Genomic DNA, 13,589 nt, shown 5'->3' with positions numbered 1-13,589 from the left:
AAAAAAGTGATTTTCTTCTTTTTTTTAAAGGGTTTATGAATTTGCATTTAATCTATCAAAAGACATAATTTACATTTTTTTTTAGAAAAAAATGATTCATAATATATGAAAATGATTCATAATATATGAAGAATTAGCTTAAAAAAAATCTATACACAAATTTAATTGATTATGATAGATAAAATATAATTAAATAAATTTATTTTTAAATAATTATCTATTTATAAAAATATGTGATTAAATTATAATTATTTTTAGTAATTGGGAGAATATATAATTATGATGGATAATTGTTTTTGGGATAAATGTGTATTTAAATGATAATAAGGATAATTTTATTTTTTATGAAAATAATTGTTAATATGGTCAAGGGTATTTTTATCTTTTTATCACCTATTCCTTTCTTATTTCAATTTTATTTCTACCAACCAAACACTGTGATAAGTCATAACAGCAATTCCTGCTCTATTCCATTCACAATACCAAACAAAGTAATAATTATTCTATTCTATTCCTATTTTATTCTATTCCCACAGAATAGCAATTCTATTCTATTCCTACCTATTCCGCGAACCAGACTTGCTCTTAATGTTAATGAAAGCTACACTATTCCAAACCCTATATTTGATTAACCATGATGAGAGATCATCATTGATCTTAGTTAAAACAGAAAACCTCTATTGCTTTTGATCAACTTGGATTATTGCCAAGTTTTCTCTTCCCTATATGATATCATCCAAAAGGTTTTTTTTTTCATTTTTAGTAAATTTGGATTCATTATCTCTGCCTTTGAAGCTGTTCTTTTCTTTTCATGTTGTTTAAAACTGTTTACTTTACCAATGTATATATAAAATGATTACAATATCGTTGATTACTTTACACTGTAATTTTGTGCACAAAAACCTTTGTTGAAGATATCAATTTATTGCTAATAAATAACTTTTTGTTATATAGTATGTAACATGTTTTTTCTCATAGTGTTGTCTGTAGACATAACAAAAATCTCTTTGTATTTTTGTTTTGTCACAACATGGCACTTTTTAATCATATAAGTCTAAAAAGATTACTGTAACAATCATTTATAATTTTTTGATATATAACTCAGTCAATATCATGACACGGTCTTTTATCTGTTATTAATTGTATCGGTTACTATTTCAATTGTTTATCTATAAACAATTTTTCTATATCATTTCATCATATTTGTATATCATTTTAGAAAATTTTATACAAACACCTTATATAAAAATATTATTTTTCTCTAATAAATTTTTTTCACCAATAGCTTAAAAATTTTTCAAAAAATTTTACAAACCCCACTGCATAGCGCAGGTTACTTTCTTGTATAACATATAAGGCAGGCCTCATTCTAGTAAAAGTTAATATAAGTGAGTAAAAAAACACATAGACTATTTATCTTCTTATGGCTGATACTTGGTAAACAAATTGAAATTGCGAGACGAAAAGAGTCAAGATTTTATTCAAAATTTATTTTGAGTTATACTCCAAATCCAAAAATGATTTTAGATTTTAAGTTACTCGCATTCAAGCCGTTACCCTTCCAGATTCAATTTGGATTGGATCAGGTTTGGTATAAGATAAGTCATTTGCATTCTGTGAAGGAACCTAGATTGACAAAACTTATGAAAAAGCTAGGGCCCCTCGGCCCTTAGTTATAAACTAGGCTTCATCCCTATTTGCATTGCATCAAATTTTGTGCTGTATACAAAGAGTTTAGTTGAATATCTACCTATTAAGGTAAAAACCAAAATCATTTCATTGAATCTTTTCAAGTTCAAATCAACACCTTAAGCGTTTTCTAGGCATCCTTTCCTCGTCCAATTGCTTGTTACATACCTTGAAACATGGTAGCAACTTCCTTGAGTGGGATCAAACTAGAAGGGTGTACCTTCTAAACCATTTAAACAACTATTCATAATAATATGAGAAAACATCTAAATAATATTCAAGATTTTAAATTCAATACTCAAGCAATGGTCAAGACTCCACAAAGAAAATAATTCATCAGATTTACATTTTTATGCCATATAGCATCATTAAATAAAAAGGTAAGAAGAGCAAATAGGCAAACCACAAGAAAAAAAGGGTTAAAGACTTTAAACGACCTTAAAAAGCTTATCTCTTGAATATAACAGTTTCTTTATCATAGAAACTCTAAAAAACTATGAATATAAATCAACTCTGCTATACCTCCTGAAAACACCTTTATCTTCGACCCTACTTGCAGAACCCAAGTCAAAAAGCCTTGACCATATTCTTCTTCCACAAAAATGCATCGAAGGGTTTGAGATTTTCTCAAAATCAATCAGATCTTAAATTTAATACTTCAACCTTCCATTTTTATCAATGGATTACCCATATTCGAGATGGAACTCAACGTTCTTCCTCTAGACCTAATGGCTACAAATTATCCCTTATCAACATAGAATGCAATAAACTTCATATAGCAGCTTGTCCAACCTCAAGCATTTTCTCAAACTACCAGCTAGTAATCATTAACTTCAAGTAAAATAATGCTTCCCACAACATTATCAATCTCAATTGCTTCTCCCAAATATCCCTTGGCTATGGAAACATTTCTAAATATCAATAAGATTGGTTCCCAGTTGAAACAAAATGATCATAGAACTGCTTAAAGTCCAGCAGTAGCCAAATGATGTAGCAGAAATCTCATCAGACCACATTTGAACGATAAGTTATAATTAAGGTAAACAACAGCATACGGGCTGGGATAAGGAGAATTCTATGGGACTATATATGATAGACAGATTATACCTTCAGGTGGCAAATTTATGTCTCTCCTGATAAAGAAGTTCTAATGGCTACTGGAATCATCTACGCAATAAAAATGGTCAAAAGTATGCAATTAAGAAACTGATAAGGATCCAGGCCAAAATATAGAAACATGGTGTGAAACTAAATACAGAGTATAACTGTTTCAAATTTTATAAACCACATCAAAGGGTTGTTCATTGCTCAAGTACCAGCTTATATCATCATTTAGATTTCTCCAGCAAATCGTTGTAAATATAGTTTAATGCCCAATAGAACTAACAGTAACAGAGTTTATTCTACATTCAATGATCATCCCACTGTCATGGATTGCACCATGATTTAGTAAGTACCTCATTCAACTATATTAGTAGAATTCAGCAGAACATGCAGACAATATAATAGATCCTTTTCTCATGCGGTGGCAGATTCTGCAATTTGTTTGGCTCCAAGTGTCTTCTCATATTCCTCAATGGATTTGAAGAGCTCTGAAAAGTTGCCTTTCCCAAACCCTCCACATCCACCTTTCTGGTATTGCTTTCCCTGTTCATCCTTGAGCATGCACCCAACTCTCTGAATTATCTCTATGAAGATTGTTGGCCTACCAAAAAGTTCCCAACTGAAATTAATCAAAAACAGAAATAGATATATGCATATGAATTAAGTTTCCCTTCTTTTTTCTAATTCCTTTGTCCAATTTGCTCTTTTCCCCTGCTTCGTTCAAGATCCTTGTCATAGTTACCTTTTAAGCAGAACAGTGGCCAAGCACTCCCAACATCATAATGATTATATAAATAAGATAATCGGAAACTAATTATATGTCCAAATAACTCAAAAAGGATGTCAAAACTATCTTTATTAGTAATCTACGACACTAGGATGGAATTTTCAATACCAAATTTTGACACAAAAATCCCCTATGATAGCTTATAGATATAAAACGTTTTAGATTAGAAGATAATTAAGCCGTTTACTACTTAAAACAATAAAAACCTTTTAAGATACATAAAACCTTAAGCTAAAACCTTTTAATATATATATTTATTCTATAAATATTTATTCTTTTGGGTAGTCTGACCTGCCAATGCTTTAGCATTTATATTTATTATATTCTTATTTATAAACCAAAAAACACCCAAAATTTGAAGCCTATGTTCATAAACTAAGACACTGAAACTAATAAGATTGAAATCATTGAGAGGGGCACATACCTATCTCCAACAGGCTTAGTGAAAATCTGAAGCAAAGTCCCTTGATCATCTCTATCAACCAAAATCCCCAACTCTTCACAGTCCTTAATCTGCTCATCACTCAAAACATCTCCGGCCCTAGTCTTCAAATTCTTATAGTAAGTAGGCGGCGGCGACGGCATGAACTCGAAACCCCCGACCAAACTTCTCTTCCTCATTTCTCTCAATGTCTTAAATATATCCTCACTCACCAAGGCCAAATGCTGAACCCCCGCTCCTTCATTGTGTTCCAGATAAGTTTGAATTTGGCTTTTCCTCTTTGTTCCAAACACTGGCTCGTTCATTGGGAGCAATACCATTTCATCGTTGTTGGCTAAAACGAGCGAGTTTAACCCACTTTCGGTTGTTCCCACATCTTCGGCTGTAAACTCCGCAAACTCATGAAAACCTGTGAAAGATTTAACGTACGAAACTGCGGGGCCCAGTTCCGGGACATTCCCGACCGCATGATCGAGTCTTCGGATTCCGTAATCCAGCGGATAAGAAAGGTTGTCTTCTATTTTTTCGAAGCCAGGCAAGAAGAAGAAATCGTGGTCATTATTTTTATTGTGACTGATGTAACGCAAAACGACGTCGCCGTACAGTTTGACCTCGGAGAGGGTAACGTTGTCGCCGAGCACGACAGGCGGGGAAGAGGGTAGCGCGCCGTGGGAGACGCTGGTGGTGAAGGCGGTTTCGGCGTCTTCCACTTCGATGGCGATGGCCCGGACGGCGAGGCCGTGGGAGGAAGAGAAGGAGCGGCACGCGCTGTGGTCGAAGGTGGGGATGGAAGCAGTGGAAAGAGGAGAGAGGCTTTGCGAGTGGGCGATGGAAGGGGAATAAGGGGCGGTGAAGAGAAAGTGGAGGTCACCTGAACGAAGGAGGTAAGAGGCGTGGGTTAAGTTCCCGGTGGAAAGGTCGGATTTAGCAAGAAGTTGCATCCCGAGTCCCCAGGAGAAACGACGAGCGGTGTTGGTGGCATCGCTGCACCAGAACTCGATGTGGTGGAAACGTTTGACGTTGAAGCGGTCGGACTTGGGATTGGTCCGGACGAATTTGGAGAATCCGACCAGCTTGAACTCTTGGCTGGAGTTGGACAGATTTTCTTTGCCCATTTTCTTTTATTATTATTATTATTAGTAGTAGTTGTAGTATTATTTTGTTGCTTTGGTTGTGAGGAGGCTGCGTTAAATAGGAGAGAAAGGAAGTCGGGGCAGGCAGCGGGAGACGTGACGTGGGGAAGTAGTATTGGCCAAAGCGCTAAATTTTGCATTTTGTTTGTGTCTGTGTTGTTTTGAGGTGGGGGTGATGTGTGGGCTTTATCTGAGTCGACTCATCCTTTGAGCTTTGATTTGAAACGAATAATTTATTATAAAATAATAGAGGGAGGGAGTGTGTCAGTGTGCAGTACCTGTTCCGTGACGTGATTAGGATCAGGTTACGAGTCAGCGTGGAGGAGGGCAGAATGCGCCCACACGCACATTCAACGCGCAAGACTCAACAGAGTTTTAAACGTTCAAGCGGTGAAACTCAGACTCTGCCACTCAGTCGGGCAGGCTTCATACGTTATATGTAGTTTCAGGTGGGCGTCGTTAACCGGTTGATTTATTTTAAACACTATACATTCTCACTGAATATTATTATATTAATTTTTTAAAATTGTTAGATGTATTTTAAAGAGTATGTAACTTAACTACTTTTTAATCTTACTCTAACTTTAATCTGCTCATAGAATTTAAAAAGCTTTTAACTTGATCAATGCATTTAGATTTATATTTTTTATTATTTAAAATTTCCAAAGAAATACAAATTAAAATTTTTTATCTTTTGATTTGAATAAAAGATTAGATACGACATGACTCATTTTATTTCGTTATTTCGTTACAAAAACTTCATATTAACATCGATTGGAAATTTTTTCCTCGGGCCACCTCTTGGTTTTGAGAAATGCAGTTTCAATTTCAGTACCAAAAAAGCGCATTAAAATATAGTAAATAGGCACTTCATTAATGGTCTGGTTTGCATCGACCTAACTTATTTGGCCCGGCTAAGCTTATAGAGAAATGCTAGTTCGTCAAATGATGGTCAACACGTGCAATAAAGAGAAATTTAAATAGACTTTGTCAATTTTGGTATAATTAAACTACGTTTGATAAATTTAAGTACAAAGGGTCTTAATTTCCAAAACAAATATTACAAATTATCTGATGCTTTTAACAAAGTTATTAAATTTATTGACGGGAGAGTAGAGTACGGAAGAGAAAATTTTAAGTGAGGCCTAGTATTTTTCTTTTTTTAATTTTATGAATTGTTAAAAGGTTAATTGAGAAGTATAAAAGCATTATTATTAATATTATTATTAAATCCTTTCTATATTGCCATTCTCACATAACCTTAAAATTTTTAGATTTTTTTTTTTTTTTGAAAATCCAAATGAATTTCTTCAATATATGTTAATAGAAATAAAGTTTTCCATGGCCAAATACCTAACTTCAATTTTTAAAAGAAGAAAACAAAAGCCCTTTCAGGAGGGCAAACATCCACCTTCCTCTACCAACTCTATAAGGGCATAAACACAAGTACCTCTACCTTTATTTTGTTGTGAATACTAATAAATTTTGTTTGGTAACACCCATCTTCAAGAAGATTGAATGTTCAAACCTCTTTAACTCTTTTTGTACCAAACCTAAAAAAATCATTTCTTTTCTTTTCTTTTCTTTTTTAATGAAATCTTTCTCTTATTAAACTTTTTCCAAATACACAAAAATTGAAAACCCTTTTTTAATTGAGTCTAAATGCAACTTTTCCTGTAAATTCCTTGGAGCCCAAGCCTTTTTTCAATGAGTCAAGAGTCCCTAAACTGCGATCATCACAAGGTAATTAAGTTCATAATTCTTAGTTGGAATAAATTTTGTAACAAGTGCTTGTTTGGTTTTACTTTTTTTTTAACTTATCTATTTTTTAAAAGTAGAAGTTAAGTCAAATAAGATTTTAAGAAATTCTTTAAAAAAAATTTTTTAAAAAAAAATCAAATTTAAAAAGAAGCTTTAATTAAAGCTCTAAAAAGGAGTTTCTTTTTATGGTCTTTTAAAAACACGTTAACTTTTAAGAAGAATTTTTTTTTATTCTAAAATATCCTCATCTATTAAAAAAATCTTAATATTATCCTTTCAAAAAACCCCTCTCTCAATCGATCTCTCTTTTCTCCATTTTCTGCAAATTACTTCTCTCCAATGCAAGTCACAATCTACTTTTCTCTCCAAAGACTACTTAAAAACTAAAAAACCTAGCAACAAAATAGAGAAATTTGGAATCTTTTTGTTCTTACAAAGATTAAGAGAAAAGAAGATTTAAAATTCAAAGCTACACTCACTTAATATTTCTTCATTTTCTTTCTGTTTTGTTTTTCGTTTTCTTTCTTCTTCTTTTTTTTCGGGCTTTGGAATCTCTCTTTATTCTCAATTCAATTATATTTTAATTTTGAGATATGCATTTGAGTTCTTGTTAAACAACTTAGAGAATCAAAGCTGTCATTTTGGGTTCTTGGTAAAGATCCTACACCTTTTAAAATTGTTGTATGATCTTGAAAGGATCTTTTATTTTGAGTTTAGATCACCATATGGTTGACAAACTAGTATGGGGTTGTCATAGCCCAATTTTCGAGCCATGACTAACGCATGGGCCCAATGAGCATAGCCTACTAAGCCCAAGCAAACCTTTTATGCAATCCCGATCATCATTCCCAACCATCATTTCTAAAACCACATATTGTAATTCTTAACTATAAATATTTCGATAACATTTTATAGCAACCCAATATTCACATTTGTATTATGTTAAAATAATGTCATCCATTTGCCAACCTATAATGGTATCAGTAATCAAATATACATATTTGATTTTTAATATGAATCTTAGTGATCTACATTACTTATATGTATACACAAGCATAAGACTCTTGACAGTCAGCGGAGTGACCTTGGGTGAAGGTACAGCTACTAGATGCCATAGTACTTACCAAGAAGGCGAGCATACGTGGAGAACTCAATCTAGGTCCCAACTGCCTTTGAATCTGAAAACATAAAATTTAAAAAAGTGAGTATAAAACTCAGTGATTGAACATAAGAAGAGAACAAACAACCGATACGGAAAGATTTTGAAAACATGATGCACTTTTGTTAAAAACAATGCAATTTAGTTTAATTTCTTGTAAAACCCCATAATTCAACCTTTGATTATTAAATCCCTTAGTGTTGAAAGATCCATGATAAACCATGAAGTTGAAAAGAATGAAAGTTTCAGCAAATGTCCAAGCAAGACAAGCAAAACAAAGGGTTTCTCGCTGTAGTGAAAAGGCATTCTTAATTTACATATGTTTTGATTTTCCAAGAATATCTTCTAATACATAAGTCCAATTGACATGATTTTTATGTCATTAGAAAGCTAAGAGGCTGGGCTACAACTTTGATGTTTACCAGTTTGCCCAGTTCTAATCGGAAGGTGGTCAAAATCTTTGTCAAAGTAAAAACACTACATTAGAATTTTGGAACCACTTGAGAATTTCTCGCTGCAGTGAGAATCCATTTTCGCTGCAGTGAAATTCCTTGCTGCAGCAAGAATCCATTCTCGCTGCAGCTGAATTCAGAGAATGGATTAAGGTTGCCTACTCGAGAGTTTCTCGTTGTAGTGAGAAACAGAACAATTTAGTTAAAGGGATCTTGTTACATCAAAAAGCCATTTTCTTGCTGAAATGAAAAGCAATTTCAGAGCAATTAACAATACCAACATACAACACAGTCACAAATATTTTCATAAACTTTCTATAACATATATATATATATATACATTCATCATCATGCATACCATCCTGCCACACTCAGCTCATGTGCACTCCCTACTCGCACATAACAGGGTCATCATCAACTCATGTGCACTCCCTCACCTCACATAGTTGGGTCATCATCAGCTCATGTGCACTCTCACACCGCATATAGCTAGGTCATTATTATCGCACAAAAGGAGCATCCAAAGCATAATATACATATCAATATAATGTGATAACGCATGAACTATTCATATTACACATTTCATAAGATAGAAACATTTTATCAAGGGCTTGTTCCCCAAGTATATTTTTTAAAAAACAAATGAAACTTTCAAATGATTTATTTAAACATGTAGGCACTTACCAAAATATTTTGAAATGCAAGTTCACTCACCTTACGATAGCGGGATATTACATTGCTATTTGTTCGAAGGCATATCTAGCTATTCCTACTTGCCGATCGCTCGTTATTTCCCCCAGCACACCACCATAATACGCTACCTTTACTGTTGCACTTCTTAGCAACAATCCCAATTCAATATCTTTAGCGTACAGCATTTATACTTTCCTTTTTCATTCAATCACAAATCCTTATTCAACTAAACTTATCTTGACATAATTTTTACCAAAGTTGCTTTTATCCCTTGCTTGCGTAATTCTTTAAATTATGATTACCGGTAACTTGTTTATGACTCTAACACATATATAGATCTTTTCTAAGGATATTTATCAAGTTCAACCATCCTTTCCACAACAACCACAATTTCTCACAATATGCCACTTAAAATGTCAACTACACAACATTACCCAATTTCTCAAGATTCATCAACTACACTTAAAACATCATTTGTCTTTACCTTTATGGTTGCTTGACCCGTACTTGCACTCCAATATTCCTTCAAAACACTAATCATCAAGCTGCCAAAATGATTCACACATTATTTCTCCAAAGATTTAACCAACCACGAGCTTAAAACACAAAAATCCTTACCTTAGCTTGCTTGAATTACAAAACCAAGCTTTTCTTCCTTTCTTTCTTTTTCTTTCTTCTTCTCCTAGGGTTTAGATGTGCTGAAAATTGGGGCTAGAAGCTGCGGGTTTAGTGCCCAATAAGTTTGGAGAAGAAAGAAGTAAGAAAAGAAAAGAAATGAAAAGAACCAAGGAAAATCACATGAAAAAATTTGATTTTCATGAACTTGAGATGAAAATGGCGTTGGAAGCTTCAAGAAGAAGAAGAAAATATCTTGCTGGGGGAGATAAGGACAATCATGGCTGATAAAGACGAGAGTCAAAGCTTCTTTTGGAAGCTTTGACCAAACTTTACGTAAAATTATCGTTTTACCCTCCAAGTTTCTTCCCTTTTTAATTTAGTCCCCCCAACACTCTTTTAACTCCAATTACCTTCTATTATCTTCTTTTACACATGTACAAACGAAATATAAAGCTTGTACTTCAACGTGGTGTCTCCATAATATTTAAAGTATATTTTTTTCCCTCGTTAGCTTTATTTAATAACGCGTGGGCCCCACTAGCTTCATTTTTCTCCAAAATTTTCTCGTTTTTCCTCTCCTCCACTTAGATTAACTGTATACTCCTTCTTCATGAAAAACTTCGATATTGAATAAAATATTAATATTTTAATATTATTTTATTAATAAAATATTATTTTATTTCAAAATTTTTCACTTGTCCCCTTGGTACCCAAAACACCTTATTATACCTCAATTCACTTCCAAATCACTTTTTATCTCACAAATTCTTTCTCGATAAAAATATTATTACTTTATTATTATTTCATCGCATGCGAAATATTTTATCTTAAAATACTTTTTTCACCTTTTCGCACCTTTAAACATTATAATTAACCTCATTTGACATCCGATAAGCTTCATTAGCCACCATGTCAAAGTACGGGGTATTACAGGGGTAGCTCTACATTCTAGTAGTCTTATCTAGTTGCTTTTGTTCCAATATTATCATTTTTTTATTCCAAACTGTATATATTGAGTTATGATTTGTATCGAACTTTATTAAAGTTCCAAATGATTAAAAATGTATCCAAATAACTAATTGTCACTTTCTTAGAAACTATTATTTTTTGTGGTAATTTTCTTATTTTCGAGTTTTACTAAAAGTGTCCTTGAATGTTTCGCTAGAAGTGTCCCTGAATGTTATGCAGGATTTGGAGTCATCATTCATGTAGATGATTTGTGAGTGACATATACTTGTGTGAATTTCGAACATCTTCTACCTTGTTATGCATCTTGATTTAATTGTGTTTGGTGTAATGCATATGCGGTCCCAATGGACCATCTTGGCCAAATGATTAGTTCTTGGATAATAATGATACAAGATTTATTGATTTATATGTCTTGTTGTAGTTTATAGCTAATCAAGAAATGTCTACATCTAATTCTGAAATTTCAAAAAACTAAAACATAATGCGAAGTAGGTTTGTATGGATGAAATTTGTAAGTGTGGAAAATCAAAAATTTCATTCAAAACTAGAAGATGAAAAGTTGTAGTAAAGGAATTTAATACTCGTGTTAATAAAAACTATGCCCAAAAGCAATTGAAAAATAAACTAGATAGTCTAAGGAATGAATGGACTTAATGGAAACAATTGAAGGGTAAAAAAATAAGTTTGAGTTGGAACCATGGGACGGGAACTATCAAAGCTGATGCCACATGGTGGGAAGCCAAAATAAAAATAAGTATTTTAAATTTTATGTGTTTCAACTATTGTAAATTATTTTACATACGCACATCGTTTAAAAGTTTCTTTCTTTTTTATGCTTGTGAGTGGCAATCCAAAATATGCCAAATATTAGTATAATGAGCTAGAACATGCTGATGAATTGGAGTTTATGTTTAGGGATACAATAACCACCAATCAAAATACATAAACACCAGCAATGGGTGACTAATTAAAGATACTGCCAAATCTGCAAATCTAACTTCACTACAAAACAGTGTTAAATCTGATGCTAAAGAAATCAATTGTGATGAATATGACAACCCTATGGTAAACATCCAAAACAAGAGGGAAAAAATGGTGTCAAAAGAAATGAGGAAAAAGTGGCAAAGGGTAAGGCAAAAACTGAGACTGCAACAAGCTGGCAAAAAACATTGGAACGATTGTGTGAGGCAACAGAAAGTCATAACGCAACTCTATGTGTTGAAATTTCAATATCATTGCAAGCCATAAGACAATATAGTATTCTGGAGTGCGTTCGAGCATTAAAATCTCTACAAAATGAAGGGAGATTGAATGCAAATGAATTTAATTTTGCACTGCAATTGATTAAAAAGGAAGAAAATAGTTTCATTTTTATTTCTTTGCTAGATTCAAGTGATAAGTTAAACTGGATTCTATAGGAGCATAATATATCAAGAAACTATGGTGGGAGTAGTTGATTAGTTTAGAATTTGATTTGTTTATTTTAGGTTGATATTGAACTTTTAATTATTTTGTCTTTGTATTTGTGTTGCTTGTTATATGTAATTGAATTAGTATTTGAAAGAATTTGCTATTATCCATGTTATATTTATTTGAATTGTTATTTGTATTATTTGATTTGTTTGAAATAATATTTTTTTTGTTGATATATTTGGGTTTTTACTTATGTGTTTTAATATTGTCAAACAGATGTCTTCTAATAAAGTCAAAGCATCAATACAAGTTATAAAAAGAAGAAAACGTGCAAGGTTTTATCAAATACATTTATGGAAGAGCTGCTAGTGCAATTGTATATCACATGAAATACTTAATAAAACAAAAAAACATATTCAGTTATTATGATAGGTGAAATTGGGTATATGAAACTTTACAAATTCTGAGTAAAAGTTATAAAATGTTTAGGATGAAATTACATGTATTGCAACTTACAAATATATTGATGAATAAGGAATGGTTACATCCATTTAAAGACATCACAGATCCATCTAAAGACATCACAGCATTGGAGGTGGTCGTTATGTTTCTTTGGACTTGTGCATATAACAAAACAAATCGTAATGGCCAAAATAAATTTGAAAAATCGAGAGAAACTGCAAGAAAGAAGTTTGGTGATATGTTAGATACTTTATGTTTATTGACCAATGAAATTATCAAAGCTTTAGATTTTTAATTTGCAAAAATTTCATCCAAAATTAAAAATGATTGTAGATATTGATCTTATTGTCAAGGTGCATTGATGCTATAAATAGATTACATGTTCTTGCTATTTTTCCTGCAAATAATCATATTCGTTTTATTAATCGAAAAAGACATCCAACACACGTCATATTAGCATGTCACTTTGACATCCTATTCACTTTTGTGGCTTTCGATTAACTTGACATTACATATAACACTTGTATCTCTTCAAATATACTTGATTAAATGAAAAGTGTATTCCTTCACCTTCCGAAAGGTACAATTTACAATTTTTATGACATAAAATTTGTCATTCTATATATTTATTTCTTAAATTTTTTTAATGAATTAATTCTAAAACCTTTATTTTTTTCTTAAGTAATAAATATTAAAGTAAATTATCCCAACCCCTTAAATTTTAATCGAAATTACAAAAAAAATTCACTAATTTTCTAAATAAACATATTACTTTAAACGTCTAAACAACGTTAATATTAAATATAAAATGTCCAACATATCCTTCTCTTTTCTTTATTCTTTTCTTTTCTTTATTCTTTTCAAGTCGACCAACATCTCTTGCACCGATGGACCACCCAAGACTTCC

The 13,589-nt window shown here is 32.3% G+C and overlaps 1 protein-coding gene and 1 long non-coding RNA gene across 2 annotated transcripts; both read right to left on the bottom strand.

Moving 5' to 3' along the window:
- LOC18612224 (4-hydroxyphenylpyruvate dioxygenase) lies at positions 2,931 to 5,180 on the bottom strand. Its single transcript, XM_018119638.1, has 2 exons — positions 4,005 to 5,180; positions 2,931 to 3,394 (listed from the first exon to the last, which is right to left on the bottom strand). The coding sequence occupies exons 1-2, from the start codon at positions 5,135 to 5,137 to the stop codon at positions 3,208 to 3,210; spliced, it is 1,320 nt and encodes a 439-aa protein (XP_017975127.1). The 5' UTR covers positions 5,138 to 5,180; the 3' UTR covers positions 2,931 to 3,207.
- On the bottom strand, positions 8,055 to 10,032 carry LOC108661777. The gene is made up of 3 exons (XR_001927572.1): positions 9,839 to 10,032; positions 9,705 to 9,765; positions 8,055 to 8,094 (listed from the first exon to the last, which is right to left on the bottom strand). It is a non-coding gene; the product is annotated as an uncharacterized LOC108661777 (long non-coding RNA).

This window comes from Theobroma cacao, chromosome 1, assembly GCF_000208745.1.
Source record: "Theobroma cacao cultivar B97-61/B2 chromosome 1, Criollo_cocoa_genome_V2, whole genome shotgun sequence".
Taxonomy (NCBI): Eukaryota; Viridiplantae; Streptophyta; class Magnoliopsida; order Malvales; family Malvaceae; genus Theobroma; species Theobroma cacao.
This window is presented reverse-complemented; position numbering and strand designations above follow the sequence as displayed.

Coding starts and splice junctions, on each gene's coding strand:
- LOC18612224 (XM_018119638.1), bottom strand. CDS start 5,137: ATGGGCAAAGAAAATCTGTCCAACTCCAGCCAAGAGTTCAAGCTGGTC. Junction 3,395..4,004: donor ACTAAGCCTGTTGGAGATAG/GTATGTGCCCCT, acceptor ACTTTTTGGTAG/GCCAACAATCTTCATAGAGA.